General features: G+C 30.5%; 1 protein-coding gene across 1 annotated transcript in view; it reads right to left on the bottom strand.

Moving 5' to 3' along the window:
- Window positions 1–22,965, bottom strand: part of btv (dynein cytoplasmic heavy chain beethoven) — a 220,129-nt gene that overhangs the window by 101,607 nt on the left and 95,557 nt on the right. The window contains exons 30-38 of the mRNA XM_075378958.1: window positions 22,459–22,682; window positions 20,147–20,247; window positions 18,929–19,003; window positions 17,099–17,307; window positions 13,841–13,948; window positions 9,758–9,914; window positions 7,638–7,845; window positions 3,325–3,431; window positions 1,863–2,041 (exon numbers count right to left, since the gene is read on the bottom strand). Of these exons, the coding sequence (XP_075235073.1) occupies window positions 1,863–2,041; window positions 3,325–3,431; window positions 7,638–7,845; window positions 9,758–9,914; window positions 13,841–13,948; window positions 17,099–17,307; window positions 18,929–19,003; window positions 20,147–20,247; window positions 22,459–22,682 (1,368 nt within the window). The remainder of the gene's footprint in view (window positions 1–1,862; window positions 2,042–3,324; window positions 3,432–7,637; window positions 7,846–9,757; window positions 9,915–13,840; window positions 13,949–17,098; window positions 17,308–18,928; window positions 19,004–20,146; window positions 20,248–22,458; window positions 22,683–22,965) is intronic.

Here is a 22,965-nt window from a genome sequence, read left to right as displayed (position 1 = left end):
CTTTGGTCATCTGGTGTGAACTCAATTGACAAAGATTTTTAGTATTTAAACACATAGCATATGAAAGGTGGTAAATGTTTTACATAAAATATGTATTTATACAACACTATCTTTATATAATAATAAAATTCATGTTGAATAAAAGCCCTTGTGTTACTTATTATACAGAGATCCAAAACTCACACAGATATTATTAAAAGTAAGACATATTATTTAAAAGTAATAATATTTTTAAATTTATTTATCTTCACAAATTATCCTCAAAATGGCTACCTTGTTCAGTAATGCATGTACAAACCCTTTTTACCAAGTTTGAGGCCACTTTGTGGAGCACGTGTATACTGATATCGTTAATCTCTATTATGTTCATCTTTAGTTCCTCCAGCGTGTGTGACCTATTTTTATAGACTTTACCTTTAAGATAACCCCACAGGAAGAAATCTGGGGATGTCAAATAGGGTGAATGCAGGGGCCATAATCCTTTAGAGATGATACACTCGTCAAAAAACTTGCACAAGAAATGCATGATTTCATTAGATGTGTGACATGTGGCACTGTCCTGCTGGAACCAACAGTCATGTTCATCATCTTCAAGATGTGCAATGAACTGTGTAATGATTTCTCAGCACACAACACTGTTCGCTGAAGTTTCAAAGAAAGTGGCGCCCACTATTCAAAGACGTGATATGGCACATCAAACTTTCATTTTCTGTGAGTGTAAAGGAGTTTTCATGTAACACATGTGGATTTTTAGTCTATTAAATTCTAGAGTCTTGACTTTTAATGTAGCCATTAAGGTGAAACCACACATCAGTGAAGAAAACACAGTCAAGCTCTTCAATTCCATAACTGTCAACAAATGACCGAAACCATGTACACTATGCGCTTTTCTTTACCTGGCTCCTTCTATTCCTGAACACTGTGAACATGATATGCACGAAAGTATAACCACTTCATTGCTCTCTGAGTACTTCCATATGAAATCTGAGAGTGTGCTGAGTCTCCTCAAGCTTTTTGAAAATGAACGCTGCATCATCACATTCTTAACGTCGGCCGGTTTAGCATCAGTCAAAATGGCTGGTCTCCTGGTCCTCTTCTTGTCTGCAACTGATTCGCATTCTCTAAAACAGGTGATTAATCTCGTTATGGTCGAATTGTTAGGCAACACAACATCTGGATATTTCCCATGAAATTCCACTACAACACATGCATAAGAAAGACTGGAAAAATAATGTTCAACAATGAAAACTCGTTGCTCTTGGGAAAATGACATGTTTCCATGCAATAAACAAAACACTACTACTACAAGCATCATGTGATCAATACACATCACAATGGCGTCTAGGTTTGTTGCTCTTAAAACCTATGGTGCTATCTTGCAGTACCCGATAGAATTTTTTTAACTATACTACTATTTATAGACACTTTAATTTTGTAGACCTTTCCTGATGTGTTCCTAGATGTGTCTAACTTTTGGATCTCTCATACAAACTAAAACTTTATCCTTGGGGATATGATTGTCAGTATTTAAACAATATACTTTAACTGTTTATAGCTTTTAATATTTATTTTACTCACAAACATTTAGAAAATAAAAATTTATATTTTTTATATATTTAAATTTAAAATACTATGAAATTTTTTTAAGATATCTTATATAAATCTTGGAGAATGAAATAGCACAAACTGGATAATTTTTCAACAATTTAAAACTATTAATTTCAATATTTAATTATGAATCGTTAAGCTTTCTTCAGATTCATCACTAGCAATTGGAAAATTGGACTAATTATTTAAGCACATGAATACCACATAATCACATATTTACTATATTTACCCTATATTATGTCAGATTTAGTTACCTGTTTATAGAATGATTCTCTTGAATTTGACGTTAACAAAGATCCGAGGCCTGCAGCAAAATTAAAACTAAATGAAGCAATTGTAGTCGCACCAGACAATAATGATAAACCATTATTAATAATACCAACACGTGAACATGGCACAACCATTTCACCGCGTTCCATTACCCATGATACACCTAGAAATAAAATAAATATAACATTATGAATTATTTATTTTCAACCCAGAAGATACATGGCTTATACTCAGATACCCAGATGGTACATGGCTTTGTCAACAGAAGATATTCACTTCATCATAGTACTTTTGTTGTTTACAATATCATTAGTCTTATCTTATATTTAAAAACATAGAATTGATAAAAAAAACCTATTCCTATAACTGTACTCAAACATGGCTAAATAATAAATGGACTAAAACATTCTACTGTATATATTATATTTCTACATTAATATTCTTTGTTAGATCTTTATGTACTGTTTGATACTGTTATTTCTATTTGTGTAAGCTAGGTATTCTGTAAGGCTGAGTCCTGTACGATGATGTGGGTGTGTTGAGTAGTCCATGGATCACACTTCTATAAGCAGATAACATATCAGGAGGTCCCATGTGTGGCCGGTCACTGTCATTAAAAAAACAACATCCTGTGAGAAGGCATCAAACATTGTTTACTTTTTATGTTTCTAAGTTTTTATAGTTTCCTAACTTGTGCTATATAAGGTTTTACCTACCCGAAGAAGTAGGACACATTGAAAAAAGAACTGAATTAAGCTAATATTTCATTTTTTAAATACAGGGGCCTAGAACCTGTTATACAACACTGTTACACTTCTTTTAGAGTAAAATACATTTAAAAACAACAGTTGGGATATAAAAATATTTGAATTCCTTCATAGGCAAGGCGGCCCTACGCCATTTAAACACTACTAATGTTTACATTTTTCAAAAGGAAAATAAGTTTAGAAAAATACTGTTTAAATAAACGCATTATTTAGATTTTTAGACTGGCAAGGCTAGGATGTTACAGATGTTTTGGGAGCCTGAATCTTTTTTAATAAAATTAAAACTATTTAGACATAATTACTTTAACACATAATTACACATTACTATTAATACACGGAGTAAGTGAATTTTAAAACACTGTCAGAATTTCAAACACCAATTTAGTAATTTCTGAAATTATTCCAAACAAAAAAATCCACAAATGCTGATATTTTATATAGTAGTGTAATGCACATTAAATTAGTTTGACCATAAAAATGAGTGGTTTTACATAACTTTCTGTGCCATTAATCTTGGAAGTTTCCAAAAACATTACAGTCAAAGAGAAGAAATTTTAAAGAAAATGAACATAATTTTTTTACAAGTTTGGACTAGTGAACAAGACCGTTCTAAAACTAGGTTACATCTTTTATTTTACCCAGTGTAGAGAGTAAATATTAAATAAATAAAAATTATTACCTCTATGAAAATAATCATCGATAAATCTTGAAATAATTTCAGCTTCATTTTCAGGTTGTTTCAATAACCACGCTTCGATTATATGCTTACTATCAAACTCTTCTTCACTATAATAATACAAAAACCATAGTAAAATTAATTATTGGTAATTTAAATGATACAATCAAAATTAATATGAAAAATAACATTTGTTTTTTAAAATCTTCAAAAGTAAAATTTCTTACGAGCTGATTTACTCATATTACTCAAATATTTACCAGTTTTTATCTTCTACCCAGAAAAGTTAAAATAATAATACCCTCACAACAAAAACATTGAAATTTTTTTTTTTCAAACTGATGGCCATTTTAAATTTTCTATGCCTATTTTCTTAAAGGTAAGCTATTTTATAAAAATTAAAAAAAAAAGAATTTTTATGCTAAAAAAATGATATGTCAGTTATTATATTTCAAATAATAACTAATATATTAGTTTGTTTCGTTTTTCAAAAAGATTCCAGCTTTTATCTTGAAAATAGAATAACAATAAACCAATGAAACATATTTATATAAGAAATAAATATGTTATTTATTATTCAATCTATCATTTAAAATTGTATTATTTTCTTAACCATTAAAAATTTCATTTCTGTTAAGAAATTTGAAATTAATTTCTAATAAGTAAATAAGAAAAAAATTAATAAAATTATAAAAATAAAAAATAAATTATAATGAAATTAGCTATTAATTGTTTTAAATGTTCATCATTTAAAAAGAAAAAAAAAATTTTGATTGTTGATTGACAGTTTTAAAAAATACCTTATCTTTACGGAATAAACAAACTGTTTTATGTGACATTTAAGCTCATTTATTAAATATGTACATCCCAACCTGGGAAGACAATCACCTTGTGATGCTTCTGTTGCTACCCCACCCCCACGTTCATAGCCTTGATGAACTTCAACAGGAGTCATCTTTCGCCCTCTAACTTTTTACATCTCATAGTAATCAGCCAGGCCTCGTTGGGATGCCACTGATATAAATGCCTTTGTAGATATTTTCATCACTGATTTATAACTCAGCTTTTGCCTTCGCTACAGACCTCATCTGGACATCTTGAATGTCCTAGATCATTGCCCTCTGAACTAGCTAACTGACTTCACGGAAGCATGAACCTTGCGCCTATCTCTACATTATATAAAGCCATTTCATTTGCAAATGTCTCATAAATTCGTGGCAGTTGAATAATAACATACCACCAAAAATGTTGTTCCTAAGGGAACTAGGAACAAAATTTATTCCTAGTTCCCTTAGTGAACTTAACTTCAGTTCATACTCCTGACTTGGTTTCATTATGGACTCTGGTCTGGTCTACAAGGGAGAGGAGGACAGATCTCCTATTCCCACTCAGCTCCATCGCAGAGTCCTGTATGACATTTACTTTCACTTACTACCAACAGCGAGATGTTGCTATACCTCACGGCTGCATGGGAATCAATGCCCTCAGTATCTAAAAACTTCCTGCACAGAACAGCGATTTACCAACAACAAACTCCTCCAACCTGGAAAACCTGGTAGGCAGATCATGCTTGACCACGTACAGGTGTTGTAGAAGAAGAACATTGAGGCTCCATTTTTTGACAACTTCACCTAACTCAACTTGGACTACATAGGCACCCCAAGGCATGTAGTTGACCAAATCTAACAATCAAGAGAGTTGAAATAAATCTCAACAGCTCTCTTGTAACAACCACATTCCTTGCTATTTACAGAGTGCCCATGACTCTTACACAACCTTTTACAGTTAACGCAAGTCAGAGCCTCTTTTTTTCTGCAGACAATCATCATGCTTGTAGCCCTCCTCACCATAATGCGCCCAGACTGACGCATACTTACAGAACTTGGCCCTGTGGTCGAAACGACAACATTTGAAGCATCGCTGCACATCAAGGTACTCCCTTGACGTGACAGGATGCGAAGTCCAACGATTCTACCCTCAGACAGAAACTTCTGGAAGAGACCAGCGTCTAACTTGAACACACCGTGATACCGGGGGCATCATGCTTCCCTGAAGTTCAGCCTGCATTCTTCGTTAAATGCAGCCTCGTCCAAGTCGGTGTTCTGATCGCTAATCAAGGTAAGAACCTTCTAGAGAGACTGCAGTCTATGTCATAGATTGTGACACCGGGCCTACTACCACACTTGTTCAGCCTTGACCTCAAGCTTCTTCACTGCAGGAGAGTCCTGAATGACTCAGACTGTCTCCTTGTTATCCGCTACCACAACTAGACCCCTGCTGGTCTCTTTTATGTTCCTAATCTTAAGGCTCTTTTGGCTATCATGAAGCACAGCTTGAAAGTCCTTCTTGCAGTTGGCACTTGTCTTGGTGGAACCCTCTAGCTTGTTAAAAAACAACACCTCGGGTTTCTTGGCCTGGCTGGCCTCCCTTTTACCATGGACAACCTCAGCATATCGCCTGGGCTATGCTGGGGAAGGAAGTGGCTTCTGAAGCACTTTGATCTCCCTGGGCTTGGAGGTCAAGGTCTTGTATCCCTCTGCTAAAGTAGAGAGCCTCTTTAATTTTCGCTAATCAAGGAAAAATTGTCTTTCTCACACATGAACCCATGCTGCTGGGGAGCTACAGAAACTCAATGAGGTAGTTGCTTTGAGCTGCCTTGACCAGCGTGGCAGAACTGCTGGGTCTGCTCTTTGTTTTCTTAAAAGCCTCAACTATGGGATTGGGTTTAACCCAGGTGGGTGTCCCTGTACCCATATTGGTAACCTCGTCCTCTGACGAAGTCAAAGGAACAGGCTCCAGCTTCCTCTTCTGCCCAGACTTCTTCATTAAAACCTGGAATCCTGCTTCTTGCATGGTTGGAGATTCCCTGACCTGACTAGCCATGACTCAACACTACTCTCCCAGTCTTCCTCCTATGTAAACTTTGGGCAAGCTCACAGTTGTGACGACTGCCTGCAGCGAGTACAGGCAGCTGTAGACCTCAGATATTCTCCTGTCACTCTTTGTACCTCTTAGCCATTTCTGGATCAGTTATAAAATAACCATGGATTATGGCCCTTGTTCTGAAAAGAAAACAAGTAGACTAGTAGGGAGTATTCCCTTACTCATTACACGGGCTTATGACTAGAAGTCATTGCCACCTCTTTGCTGCGGTGAGGCGGGTACACGTTTGCAGAAATCTGTGCCTTATATACCACAAATAAGGAGCAGACAATGAGTATATATATATGATGCTTTTTATTATTCAGTACAATTTAATAAAAATCTTTAAAAAAAAATACAATGTTATCACTGTATTACACCCTGACCCTCGTAGGGAAAGACATCTGCCATGTGACAATCCCAGTTGCCAGACCACTCCCTCCATTCCTAGCCCTGATGGGATTTATCAGAGGTCATCTTTAAAACCCTCTACACTTGATAATACAACACAGTCATCAGTTTGGTCTCTGTCAGGATGCCACTGATACAAATCCCTTGGGCAGACATTGTATTTACAAGACAATGTATTTATACAACCTATTATCGCTTTCGTATATGACCACCTACCATAACTTACAACCCACAACTATGACAGCTACTTGAATCATGAACTGGCCATCTGACTAGCCAACTGACCAACTTAATTACTAAAAGACAATATGTATTTATGTACCAATAATAATGATGACTTGTTGAATAAAATAATCTCACCAGAAAATAAAATAAGCTTAAATTTTAATAAAGTAGGTTGGTCCTAATGAAATGCTACTTCACATCTCTCCTTCAATTATATAATTTATTTTTTATAGACTCAAATAATCTAAAATTTATAACCTTACTATTTTTTATTTTGCTTGTCACAACTTCCAATTTGGTTCTAAAAAAAAAATCTTTGTTTTTTTGTATTTTTATTTTTTATTTCAACTTTCTCAGTTTCAACAAGTTTGATATTACACTTACGAAGTTCTATTGAATAATTACTTAAAAAATTAGCTTTAATGTATACATAATATTACTAATGTAGAAAAGCCATTCTTTTATATTTCATAAACAAAATAACTAATGACAGTTAAAATAACCTTTGCAAAATTCAATAAATAGATCTGTTTTTACAAAACTTTATTTCTACCAGTTCTACAGTTAAAATGTTATTTATTGAGTTAGAAATTTATGATTACAATTAATAATGATGCCACAATGATAATATTAATTATATTAAGTGGTAAGGTTTAACTGGAAACTTAACTGTAGTTAAAATTAATGATTTCCTTAATACTGAATAAAAAATGAAGTATAAAAATAACTTAATTCTTAAAACTTGTGTGTTATCATACCTTATCAGTATAACGCCCATACGCGATATGGTAGCAGGAGATGCGTGTTTCAAATCATTAGTTTCAAAAAGAAAATGAACATTTGGTCCGAACTGTATTCTCCAACCAGAAGGTAAAGTCAACAACCTATTATCATCCAATACTGAATTTAATGATTCCACCCACTCAGGGTCTATATCACCATCAAAAACTATCCATGACTGGACATCTATTGTGAACAAAATTGAAACAATTACTAAAATAATGTGCTAAAGATTAATGTAAGGCCTATGTGATGATTAATGTAAACCCACAATGATAAGTTTTTTCATGCATATTCAATTTCTGACTTTTCTCTTTAGATAGAGTGTTCTTTTTAAGAGTCACAGTTAAAATTTCTGAAACTGTAAGAGTTACAAAAAACTTTAAATGGGGAATTTCACTTATTTTTCCCTGAAGATTAAAAGTATTTTATTGGCATTTCTCATTTCAATTTTATTTTTTAAATATATTGACTTAATTTTTTTTATCAAAAACTACAGAAAGCCCTATTTTTTCTTCAGTTTTTTTTTCATAGAAAACATTATTTTAAGATTATTTTATTTTTGGGTGTTTTTTTCCTAAATGTAACCATTCAGGATCTACATCTCATGTTTTATTTAAAGAAAAATACCCAAGAATTAAGTATTAAAATTATATTTTCCCTAAAAAACTGCAAAACAGTAAAGTTGACCGTCATATGGGGGAAAACTGGAAGTGAATTGAAAAATAATATCTATACTTTTAATGCTGAGGCAAAATAAATAAAAGTTGTCTGTTTGAACTTCTTGTAGTTTTAAAAGTTTCAGAGACCATAAATCAGAATGGACAAACTGTACATAAAAATAATTTTCCACTATTATGTTTAAGAAATCCTCATTTTGATCGGATCACAAATTTAAAACATTTTTCGACTTTGAAATACTTGAATGAATTAAATATGCATTTCTTTATACACATTTAAAAAACAGTCTTAATTTATCAGTCTTAATTTACAGTTTCAATGAAATTCAAATTTAGCCCTATTTAATTTTCATCCCACCTAAATATCAGCCTTTTTTAATGTGTTGTTAAGTTACGAATGAATTAAAAACACATTACTTGTATAAATTAACAATGCATTTGTAATTTTAAATGAAATTAAAAAAAATTATATAAATATACATGGATATTGGTGTTCTTTGGTGGTCAGGTTTCAATTAACCACATATCAGGAACGGTCAATGTGAAACTGTACACGACTGCACTTCATTTACATTCATATTTATCATCTTCATTCATCCTCTGAAGTAATACCTTACAGTGGTTCTGGAGGCCAAACAGAAAAAGTATTGAAAAATAATTTAGTAGTCAATTCTTCAAGCGTGTGAATTACTCCTACTGGATTTTCATATTTAAATGCACTTCATCATTTGTTTCAAGGGTAAGAAAAAAATAAAACATCTTCAAAAAAATGTGATTGACTACAGCATGTTTTGAACATAAAAACTAACATTAAGCAAATTTGGGAACTAAAAGAATAGCTCCTAATTTGTTGTTTTTAAATGTGTTTTTTTTTTATTATTATTATTCTTAGATAGGTTAGTTATCTAAAACAAATGAAAAAAGTACAGTCTTAAATAGCCAATTGATTAAAAAATGGAATTTACCTATTTATTAATAAATTAAAGACAAACTTATTCATACTCCTTATTCATACTAGCAACAAAATGTTTTTGGAAAGCTCAACTTGGCACAAACAATCTGAAAGACAAACTAACAGAATAATGTGTACAACACTACAATGAAATGAAAACAAAGAACTTACAGTAGAAGTTTCTAGACATAATATGAAAAAAAGCATATCGTCAAATAACTTGAAAGCAGAATTCAACTTAGGAACAAGAATTCATAAATGTAGGTTTCTAAATATGTAAGACAAATTACACTGAATAGTTTAACTGAGGTCAGGAGGTGTTTCTTGCAACTGATATTACACAACTGTAAAAAATAAAAAAACATTAAAAATTCATATAAAATTTAATAAAAAATTAATTATAAAAATATCTCAGTATTTTTAAACATTAACTAAAGAAAATTATTGTAATGAATTAAATACAAACCGTCTGCTTGATTATAAACTGACTGCGCTGTAGAACTAAGTACACCATCTGACCATTGTCTAGTATCTGGATCCGTTTGTCCTAATAACTGTGTTCGACTCATCGCTTTTGGATTTATAATATTCTGTTTAACAGTTGAGCCCAATTTTGACAATGCCTGAAATTATAAAATATTTTTTACAAATTATAACCGGTTAAAAATTTTACTTATTTCTAATCAATGACATTAATGTTAATATTGCTTTTGATGAAATTATTTATTGAGAAAAACATTATTATCTTTATAAATAATGTTAACTAGATTCTGAATTCTAACCTTATATCTGATAATTACATACTAGATTATAAATATACAAATTTTGAAACAATTCAATATTTACTAAATAAGAGTTCAATACTAAATAATATTGATCATTTTGATATTGAAACTTTTGCTGAGGAATTACCAACTATGTATTAAAAATATTGTTGATAGTCATTTACAGAAAGTATTTTTAAAAAAAGATAATTTTCCAAAGTGGTTCTCTGGTGAACTAATTATTGCAATTATTAATAAGCTAAAGTTCCATAAGCTTCATAAGTAATATAGATGTATATGATACATCTATATTGCTGTATTGTTATACATCTAGATGTATTTATTATTATGAATTATTTACGAAATTACATTAACTTATTTAAGAATTAAATAAGAATGATTAAATTTTTATTTAAGAAGTATTTAACAAAGTATATGTAATACTTTTAGTCTTAGAGAATTTTTTTAATTATACCATTTTCAGGAATGTTTATGATTACAAATTTGTTTTAATTTGCTAATAAAAATGATAATGTTAGATATCTTACCCATCTTGCATCTTGAAAATGGGTATGCTGATATTGTAGAACATTTTGCTAAACAATTTGGGAGTGTTTACACTAATAATGACTTTTCCTCGATTGAAATGACATTTAACTTTAATGATTATTTTAGTAACATTATTTTAACTGTGAATGTTGAAGATGCCATTTGCCACTTTAATGATAATTCTTCGATAGGCTCTGCCTTTTTTGTAATGCTCTTAATTTCTCTTCAATCATTCTTTAAATATTAGTGCTTTTCCTAGTGTTTGGAAAATTTGCTACGTAAGCCCATTATTTAAAAAATGTGCCACTTAGATATCAATAATTATCATCCTATCAGTAAATATAATGTTTTTGCCAAACTCTTAGATTAGTTAGTTTGTATGATCCCTTACATAAAGAAATGTAGTTCCTGAACATAAAGAAATATAGTTCCTGAACAACATAGTTTTTCGGAAGGTAAATTTACACAAATGAACTTGAGTGTGTATATATGGAATATATTGTAGATGCGTTAAATAATGGTATTATTTTGATGTGTTGTACTAATTTTCGTTTTGTGTTAGATGTAGTTATTATCAAATTACAAATTAGAATGCGAGTGGTTTTAATGGTAAATTATTGTCTTGTAAAATTTCATTTCTTATAAAATTGGAAAAGGAGATTTGAAAACGATTATGTTAAAATAGATAATTTTATCTCATTTGGGTTCTCCAGCTTTCTTACTATTTACAAATGACAATAGTTTAATTATACTCTATTGTCATTTTTTATTATTTATGGACGATATGAAATTGTATTAAACCTATTATAAATTTGATTGATATTCAGTTGCTTCAAACTGACTTTTAACTCTGCGCAAAAATGATGGTGACTTTTTTCATAAAGTCACCATCAAGGTAAATTAAAAAACATTTTTTTAATTTACAAGAAATACCTTTTTTCATATTCAATTTGGAAGGATTTCAAATTACAATTATTTACTGAATGATACAATAGTACGAAATGTATCTTCTGTTAGACATATATTTTGATAGTAAGTTATTCTTCATGAACTCATTGGTTTTACTGTATCTAAGTCACTAAAAATGGTAAATTTTATTAGGAGATTCTCTACAAATTTTAGAAATATTAACTCTTACAGAACTTTACATTATGCTTTTATATATTTGATACTAACTTGTTGTCTGGCGACCTTTTACTGACTTGCAATCTCAATTAATAGAAAAACAAATTAGAATCTGTCTTAGATATGGTGCCTATAAAATCAGTGATCCTATGCACTTCATCATAACTTTACTCATATTTCAATTTTCTTAAAAATACGAAGTATTGAATCATCTCTGATGAGGATACATTTAACATATGCCTATACAATTATGAATAGTCCTTTTGACTGTCGTAATTTATTGTAACTTTTAGACTTCTATGTACCAACTAGATCACTTAAACATAATTTTCATATTTTTATGTTTCAATCAATTCTCACAGAAGGTCACCTATTTCTAGGGTCTCTTTACTATGTAATGAATACTCAAGCTGGCTAGATATTTATAATAATATTAGATTAAGTACTATTAATAACTTACCAAGAGTACTTTAACTTTTTGTTACTTACTTATGTTTTTTATATAATTTTGTATTCGTGGGCTTCATGCCTGTTTACTTAAATTAAATAAATAGTTATTAGTTTATTGAAAAAGTGTCTTGTGAAATTTTATGTTTGAAGTGCATGTACGTAGTGGATGAGAAACGTAGATGTTAAGAAAAAGAAAAAAAAGACCAGAGCCATTTGAAATGTAAGTATGGAAGAGATTGGAAATAATTAAATGGGAATAGAACCTTTATCAGAACAATGTAAATAAAGAAAGCTGATCGGTCAGGACTTAACATGAGTGGATAAGGATTGATTAAACAGTGCTAGAAGAATCAGTAAAAGACACAAAGAGAAAAAATGATAGATGGTCTAAAAGGAGCTATAAAGTTCAACTGGAAGTAGAAGAGAACAGAGGCAGATGTGGTGTAAGTAGATTTATATTTCAGTCATTGATATAAAATTAATTATTGTACTTCTATTGCAATTCTTCTTTTTAAATAATAAAACAATTACTTTGGTACCAAATTTAAATATATTTTTTAAAAAAATTATTAATTTTTGAATAGCTTAAATTCATTTCCCCGAGTTGGTCATTATTTGCAAATCTGATTCATTCTTAATAATAATATTAATATAAACTGGACTTTTGTTTTTAACATTTGTGAGTACAGGATAAAAATACAAGACATTTTTATTGTTTTTCTATGAACTATTCCCGAAGTTCTACACATTTTTCCCTTGCAAGGAGTTTGTGGATCTCTTTCTCATAAAAAGTTTGAGGATACGTAAAATGTCAATTACATATAAGCTCCTCTACTTCACTGTCGTTATGAAATTTATGTCCTCAAAGTGCATCCTTCTTCAATGGCCGAAACAAAAAGAGTAGTATTTATTCCAATCAGGGAGATAAATTTGGACTGTACGAGGGATGTTTTAAGATTTCCCAGTAAATTTCATCTGGTTTATCCTAAGTGTTAACAGTTGTGCAAGGAATGGTGTTGTAAAGAAGAAGAAGAATCAAATCTCTGATTGGCTGATGGCACTTTTTGGGTCCTGTAGGCGGGTCTCACTTTGTCCAACAACTGGCAGTAGTATGCAGCATTTACAATGCAATGTTTGTGGAGAAAATTAACTAGCCATATAGCCTTCCAGTCTGAAAAGACAGCTGTAAGGACTTTTCCAACTCACAGTGCATTTTTGCGATTATAGAGCAAGGCTCTCCACTTCTATACCTCATTTCATGCTCATAGATTTCAACTTCAGAGAATAGTGATGGGCCCATGTCTCATATGTGATTATTTAATGCAAAAAATTACTCCCCTCTCATCAAAAGGTATTCATGAGCTACGGCAAATTTCCTGTCAAGCCTGTTTCTGATGTTGGGCCAAAGGCTTTGGAACTCATGTCGCACTGACTGTAGAACCTAGGGAATGGGCATTTCTGTGACTGATACACACTTCTGAAGCAATTTCATCAACAATAATATGATTACCAAAATTAGATTTTTGTTTACCATATTAATATGCTTGCAAATGTTCCTGAAAGTATTTAAATCTTTTTTTATATCAGGTTATCTTTAATACGATTCAAATATTATAATAATAGTATTACTAAAATACTGATTACTAAGTAAAGCTACAAACCAATTTTAATAAATTTATAACTGTAGTCTTGCCAGAACCAGCTGTACCTACTAAGACCACACCCATTCTTTGAATTAACTGTTCATACAATTCGATGCACTTACGTTCCTGAAATTTACAAAATAATTTTATAAAATAAATACAGAAGAAGACAAAATTACAAAATAAAATTTTACGAATCACATGTTTCATAGAAACGGGCACACACATGCACATACACACACGTATGCACACACACATACATACACACACACACACACACACTCAAAATTACAATGCCTGCTATATAGATGAATTTCGATTTCCAGGTGCACAGAACTACTTTTTCTTTCTTTTTCCTGTTTAGCCTCCGGTAACTACCGTTTAGATAATTCTTCAGAGGATGAATGAGGATGATATGTATGAGTGTAAATGAAGTGTAGTCTTGTACATTCTCAGTTCGACCATTCCTGAGATGTGTGGTTAATTGAAACCCAACCACCAAAGAACACCGGTATCCACAATCTAGTATTCAAATCAGTGTAAAAATAACTGGCTTTACTAGGACTTGAACGCTGTAACTCTCGACTTCCAAATCAGCTGATTTGGGAAGACGCGTTAACCACTAGACCAACCCGGTGGGTTTGCACAGAACTACTGCTTTTGCAAAACTCCCTTGTCCATAGGAATAAAATATTATAATAAACTTCCTCTAAATCTTAGTAAAACTGATACTTAACAATTTCAAAAAGCATCAGGTGAAATCTTTTCATGAGAAAAAGTTATACAATAAACAAATTTCTGATTTGACAACTGCAATTATGGTTGTTGATCTTAATATTAATATATATACCTAGTTATATTTTTAAGTTAATTACCTCCAGAAAGTTTTACTGATTTTGATATTCTGTACTGCGACTGGTGATCTATCTTGTGATCTATTGATGAGATGGTTGGTGTTATATCAACCTGTTAATATACATTCTGTTCATTTTAAGTATGCTGCCACTGAGATACACAAAAAAGTAAAATAATGGAAGTAAACAACAAAGAGGATTTAATAGAAAGAGTAAAAAATTGCAAATATTTGGGGATTATGGTGACAGAGGACTGGAAGAGCGCAATAGAAATAAAAAAAAGAATAACAATGGCAAATGAAGTCTTCAGTAAGAAGAGGAAATTACTATGTAGCAAAAGTCTTGCTACGTAAGGAGTGAAGCGTGGATGAGTAACTGGAGGAAGAGGGAGAGAAGAGGAGTGAAGAAGGAGAGTAACTGGGTTGAGGCTTTAGAGATGTGGATGTGAAGAAGGATGGAGAAAGTAAGATAGATGGATAAAGTGAGGAAGGAGGAAGTAATGAACAGTATTTAAGAAGAAAAACCACTAATGCAAGTAGTATTACAAAATAAAAGTGGTTAGGGAAAGGAATCTTGACAACTGCATCAAAAGGATTAGTAGTAGAAGGAGAAAGAAAGAAGAAAGATAAGGTTAACAGATGAGGTGAAGATTATAATCTACAAGGAGGCAAAGAAGAAGAATTGGATGGAGACAGTGGTGGGGAAGAGATCTGGCGTAAGGGACCTGTTGACACGCAGTACACCAGATGATGACTATAGGACCCACCTGGTTGGTTTAGCGGTGAACTCTTCGTCACAAATCAGCTGATTTTGAAGTCGAGAGTTTCAAGTCCTAGTAAAGGTAGTTAGTTACTTTTATATGGATTTGAAACTAGATAATGGATAATGGTGTTCTTTGGTGATTGGATTTCAATTAACACATATACATCTTAGGAATGGTCGACCTGAGACTGTAAAAGAGGTACAAGATAGTCATCATCATCCTTTGAAATAATAACCTTATGGTAGTTCCAGAGGCTATAAAAATGATGAATGGTGATGATGATAACCATTGAAATCTAAAAAAAGAGAAAAGCTAAGGGGAACTTTTCCTCGCTTGCAAATACCCTATTGCCCATTTTTTCAATCTTAATTTCTTAAAAGGTCCAATTTTTATAACATTTTCAAATTTAACACATAATTCTACAAATTTTTATTCGTGGATACTTTCCCCCTAAACACGACCATTCAAAAGCTACTATACACCTCATCACCAGGCTGTACTCATTGACAAGACAATGTTACACTACAAACACATTTTTTAAAAATCAGACTCCAGATTTTCATGCAAAGATAAATTTGAACAGTATAATAGTTAAATTATTTGTCAATATTAAATCGATTCTATTTTTAAATTTGATTTGTTTTAAACAATAATATTTATTTTTCATAAACTGTAATTAATTAAAATTGATTTGTCAATTTCATTAAATTAAATTTCCAACAGTAGAAATAAAACAACTGTTTTCGTAAGTATTTTGATTTTTTTCTATTTATTTCCTACAATGATATTAATACAGAATTATGACTCTGTATTAACAGACTCTGAATTACAGCGTCATAAAACTGTTAAAATGTAAAAGTATAATTTTTTTTTGAAAATTAACTAAAATAATGAAATTTTATGAAAATAAAAATTCATTGAATTGATAATAAAAGAATAAAATTACAACACTGGACTTAGATTTAACTTATGGGGTATATATTGTAAATCGGTACAATATACCAATTAAATTTTAAAGAGAGCAATCTTAGGATATAAACTTATCAAGCAGCATAGTCTTAGTATGTTGTTTCGCAAATCCCAACATTAGTAAATTTATTTTTTTTAAAAAACAAATTCTTTAAAAATTAGTTTTTATTTTTGTAAATTTTTTTTTTTGTAGTATACGAACCTCACAAATTAAAAGAGAATTTTATTTCATTTTTAGTATGTTTTTAAAGTTTTATTTTATTTTAATTTTTTTAAACAGAAATCTTTTCTAAATGTTTATTTTATTATACCTTTTTAGAATTATCAGACAATTTAAAAAAAAAAATCTTGTAGAATTTAAAATGTTTCATATTAAATTTAAAACTATGTTGAAGGGACTTATATCATTTTTACTATAAAACCATTCAAGCACTGAATGATCAAAATCAGTCTAAAAGAATTGCTTCATTAGAAAATTCATATGCTTAGTGCACTCGCTAACATGTACCTATGCAATTACTTTTAGAATATTCAAGGAAGATTTCGGATAATCCAAAACTTTTTTATATATTTTTTAATTTACTATAGGTAGTTTTTTTTTCAAGTACATTATATGTCTTATAATGTTAGGATAACAACAGGAGAAATGTATTGCCTGTAAACATTAGTTAATTTATTATAGATGAGTACCTGACGTGTAGAATGTATAAATCCTAAATCATTATAAGCTTCATTTATGGCTTTTACTATTTGATCCCGTCCAGATGATTCAAAGTGAATTCCACAGAACGTATCTTTAATTAATTCATCAAAACAATAACAGTCTGAGAATGTTAGTTTTGAAAGAATGTTTAGACGTACAATCTTAACAACTAGACTCATTTCTGAATCCTTATCACCTGCAAAAATACAACAATTTTATTTATGTAAAAAAAATTATTTATTTTATTAGCATCGAATAGTTTTCATAATTTTTAACGAAGCTGATTGAAGTGACAGCCGTTTCATAAATGAAGGTTAACAAATGCTAGAATATAAAATACAAAACATTACAACAAAGGGGGAAAATCTATAACCACTACTACCAAAACTAAATATTCTATTATTGAGTAAACTTTTTTGATTAAATAACTTTTCAAAGAGATTGTAGAATCATTGTTATTTAAAATCATTTAACAAACTATTAATTAATTTTAATCCTAAATAACATCAAACAATATCAAACAAAATGTTTAATGAAATCAAACAATATTTGTCTGTAGATAAGATGTGAAAAACTTTTCTCTGATCTGGTATTGTATCTGCATATGGGTAAGGGAAGGTGATACTAAGAGTTTAAATAAACTGAAAATGGATTCTGACCTAAATAAAATTCTATTCTAATTGAAAAAGTTTCATGAAAACAGATTGCTAAGCAAAAAATCTAATTCAGGTCCTGACTAATGCTGATATTTTATGTTATAATTTTTATGTATAATTTAAACGTTTGATCTGAAAGAATCAATTCACCCAATATTTGTTTCATTTGTTTCATTTCAAGCAGCATTATTTTTATAAATGCCTAGAAAACCTTTTTGTCAGCCATCTATGAAAATTTTCATTACTATAATAGGTAAATGTTTATTCATTTGTACAGTATACAGTCAGCAGCTTTGAGGAAAAAATTACAGATATATATATTCAGAATATATATATATATATATATATATATATATTCTGAAAGATTTTAACTATTTACAAACACTGTGGAATCTGTTTCACAAATGAAACTTTTTAATTTATTTAAAAATTTTTAACTACAATTAGTTATACAGAATGTACAAAAAACAATATCTGGTTCAGGAATTGTCTGTTTTAATACTATTTAAGATCTCTTTGAGTTTGACTAACAGTAATGAATCACAAATAAAATGAATGAATAACTTTTACAGTTTTTTCCTGCAAGTGTTCAATGTGATCTTCTTTCTTACGTGGCATACATCCAACTGACAGGTGCATTTATCCTGTACTTTAACCAGCACATCTGGTGTAATGGAAGTGACAACTGATTCAATCCTGTGTATAAAATCTGTTAGATTAGTAGGTAACAGAGGCACATGCACAATATCCTTTATAAAACCCTAAAGAAAAAATCACATGGAGTCAGATCAGATGACCTTGGAGAGGCCACTATGAAAAGCTCTGCCATCAGGTACATGTCAACTAATCCAGTCACTGGGGAAAACGTCAATCAACAGATTCCATACAATGTTATGCCAGTGAGAAGGGCACCATCTTATTGCCAAGTAAAACTCCCTGGCCCACCTTTCAGTTGAGGAAAGAGCCATGTATACAACATATTCAAAGAAGCAACTCCTGTTATGCTTGCTTCAGTAAAAAAGAATGGCCCCTAACTTACTGCACAAAAATAATTTAATTTTGGGAAGTCCTTTCACATCGTAAGAGTTCATAGGGATTTTCTGACCTCAGATACAGACATTAGGTGAGCAACTTATCCATTATAATGAAATGTTAACTCACTAAATACAATATCATCAAGTAAACCTTCATCTTCCTGCTGCAACATTTCAATTGCGAAGTCGGCAGCTTCAAAGCCTGTAACAGTTGTAAACCGTATGGATGCATATGTAAAGATTTCATTAAAACATTCCACACAGTCATACTCTGACATCAGTTCACAGCTGCTGACCTTCTTAATAAATTTTTAACTACTGTAAAGGAAAGACACCTGAGATGAGCAACAGTCTCTTCATACAATTCTCAGTCATTCTGTATCTTTCCTTACATATACATCTGGTTGTTACTGTCACTCAGAGGATCAAAATTAACCTTTCTATTTAACACACATTGAACTGTAACTACAGATTCACATTTAGCAAAATATAAAACAAAGAAACCTTTCTGTTCAGGAGTTGTCTTCTTGCTAGTGTCACTGTCAAGGATAAAATAGGTAAACAATTTACGCCCATATGCGCAATTAAAATTGTACTCCCGGATTATAGCTTTAAATCAACTCCTTACATCTCATCCAAAAGATATAATAACTTAAAACTTTGATATTCTTTTTTGAACACTCTGTAATTAATGTTTCAGCTTCTAATAATAATGGAAGACTGTCAATAAGAACACAATACTGCTTAAACATCTACAACATTCAGCAACTAACAATAGCCTTGATATCATCAAATAGCACATAATAATAAAACTGTAATGTTATCAATAAATTTGACACAAAAATTTATCTAGTAGATATTTTTTAAATATTATTCCACCCTCTATTACCACCTCCCTCTTTTTCTTTAGTACAAAATTTAGTTGATATTCAAATTAAATGTCTTAAAAAATGTTTTTGTAGTGTAAGAATTTTGTAATCTAGAAAATTTTCTATACAAACTTTATAAATGATTTTTAACCATTTTTATATATAACCATATATTATATATATGTGGTTATATATATTATTTAACCATTTAAAAAAAAAAAAAAAAATAGATGAATACATGTACTTGTTTTCTCACATCAAAAACGTACACAGAGAACAACTTAAAAATATTTAAACAAGTTTACTTGCATCATGACTAAGAAAATAAATTAAAAAGTTATTAATTATAGAGAATAAATTTTACCCAATATTTGGTTAGTAAAATAAACAATAACAAAACATACTCATACTAAAACATGTGCTCAACAAAAGGAATATAAGTTATTACTAAGAAATAACAATATGAAAAAATATACCTTTCAATTTTGTCTGTCTCATGGCTGTTCCACAACCACCAATAACCGTTTTTAATGCTCTCAAACCCCAGTCATAATGCTGTTGTTGAGATAATAATTTCCTATTAATAGAAAACAAAAAAAAAAAAATAATTAAAATAAAAATAAAGTTAAAAACATATATATAACATACATACAAACAGGTAGATATTTAAAAACTTTTATATTTTATTTTTTCTGTAGACAAAATGAAATTCCCCTTTGAAAGGGTTAGTTCTTAAAATTACCTGAAAGAGGACAACTGGAAAAAAATGAAAGATAATTTGCTTGGTCCTGAATAAAGAAAGCCTGTATACCCGGAAAACGATTATTAATATTGTCATCATTTTTTTCATTTAAAAAAAAATAATATGTATATACTGATAAAATATTTGAACATATTACAAAGGTTTATTTGAAGATTAAAGGTTTTAAATTTTAAATAAAATAAATAAATGAATAACATGTCATAATAATTTGTGAAGTTTGTGATGTAATTTGAGATAAATATATGAATATGTAATGCAGCTGATAATGCGAGTAAATTGCGAAAGTGCTTCTGCATATATGGCGGAATAAGGTAAAGTCAGCCAACTTTATTCATTTATTCTGTACTTAGGTTGATCTAATAAAATAAATATTTGCATATAGTACAGAGGAATATATATATATACAAAGGGAATTAGGAATGTTTTACAATATGTTTATGATATGCTTACAATATATTTAACAGATGATCACAGGTGGTTACAAGTTAGCGTGTGTTTAGACAGATCTCAACCTGTCAACATTATATATCTACAACAATATTCAAGTGATACTGAGAGTTTGAAAAAGGAAATTTTGGCCCTGAGGATGCTCCAAGGTCAGATCGAACATCTTCATCTTTGACTGAGGGAAACATTGCTACAGTACAAGAAATGCTGAAGACAGACAGGTGTGTAACCTACCACCAAATAGAGGTTCCTCAGTCATTATTGCACCAACAATTTATGTTATTCTGCAAAGATCACCTTCAAGTTAGAATGTTTTTTACTCTTTGCTGTATAACTTGATCTGACAATCAGGAGAACAGTATTGGACAGGTAACTAAACTTGACTGTACTACTATGATGTCCTTACCAACGCTTAGAACAAAGTGTGGGTGTTCAAAGATGGGAAGATCTCTATATCAGTTCAAAAATCCAGAAAGTGAAAAAAAATTGGTGGCTTAAAAGAATTTTAGAGCGAGTTGTGTTGAAAACTCAGAAGCCATTTCCAAGGAAGTGGTATAAAGAGGAATGCATACCTATAGTTTCAGAAGCTCTCAAGAAGCTGTGCCCAAACTCAAGGATGGAGACATGGTTTCTTCACCTTAACCATGATAATGCCCAGTGCGCCGCTCCAAGTATTTGGCCAGCAATGGAATAAAACTGTTAGAGCACCCCCCCTTTAGTCCTGACCTCACTTCATATGACTTCTCGCTGTTGTCCTAGGCAAAGAACAGACTAAATGGGAGGTATTTTACGAGCAATGATGATCTAAGTGCTTGGAACAATGAATGTCCTCAGACCTCCGATGAAACATGGCAGCATTTCTCTAAAGACTGGTTTCAATGAATGCAGAAATAAAGGTATAATATGTGGTGGAAATTATTTTGAAAAATCATAAAAAATAAAGCTGTATTGCAAAACTTTCTTAGTGTCCTTTGTATTTTCCATTCCCAAACATCTTATAATTAGTATCTTTTTAATTTTATTACAATCACAATTTAACAAAGACAGTTTTCTGATGTAAATAAGTAAATCAATTTTATATTTCTAGAAACATGAACGTAACTGATTATTCTTTAATGTATTTGTGCTTAACTTGTGTTTTGTTCTTTAACTTTTAGATTTTTTTAAATTGTTAAATATAAAGATTAAATGCATGAAATTATTATTGTGATTTTGTATTTAAGAATGCTTAAGTTCATATTTTTTTGTCCTCCTCCTATAATTATACTAACTTTTTAATATAAGCAAAGCACCAAATACATTAATACTGAAAAAAGTCTTGGTCACAGTTAATTATAGAAAATATTCATAAAAGTTTGGAAAAAGGATGTAAAATGAAGAGATAGAATGGAATAAAACAATACCTAATAAACAAAACATAAAATTAAAACGGAATAAAAAATTTATCAAAATATCAACTGACCAACCAAAAATAACAAAACATTTTAAAAGTAAGAGTACTGTAAGATTTAAGTTAGTTTTACAGCTTTCTATATTTCTTAAATATACCATTAAGTATTAGGGAAAAAATTAATTCACCTTGCTAATGTAAAAAGTGTAACAAGTTTATGAGCAATATCATCAGCATGTAAGAAACCTTCACAGTGTAATATAACTTCAGCAATTAATCTTTCATCGGGTTGTGACATAGCAACTGGTCTGAATAACTGTTTTAAATTATCAGGAAGTTGTTGACGACCACCATATCCTCTGCCAGCTGGATTTAATGTCACAAATAAACCTGTTTTATGATCTACTGGTACCTACGTCAAATAAATGAAGAAATAAACAAATTATTAAACAAATAACATCTGTAGACATCTACTTAATAAACTGTATGAGTAACTGGTTATGAACTGGTAGGAGAAGAAATTTTTATACTTTTAATACTTTATCAGAAAGACAGTTTCTATTCAGAGACTTTGAATAGATACAAAAAAATACTACAGCCCTTGTCTCCATCTTCAATTCCTCTTATGTTAATGCAGTAAACATCAATAAAAATATATAATTATTTTGAGAAATTAAAATAACTGTATTAACTTT

Source organism: Lycorma delicatula, chromosome 11 (assembly GCF_047948215.1).
Source record: "Lycorma delicatula isolate Av1 chromosome 11, ASM4794821v1, whole genome shotgun sequence".
Taxonomy (NCBI): domain Eukaryota; kingdom Metazoa; phylum Arthropoda; class Insecta; order Hemiptera; family Fulgoridae; genus Lycorma; species Lycorma delicatula.
This window is presented reverse-complemented; position numbering and strand designations above follow the sequence as displayed.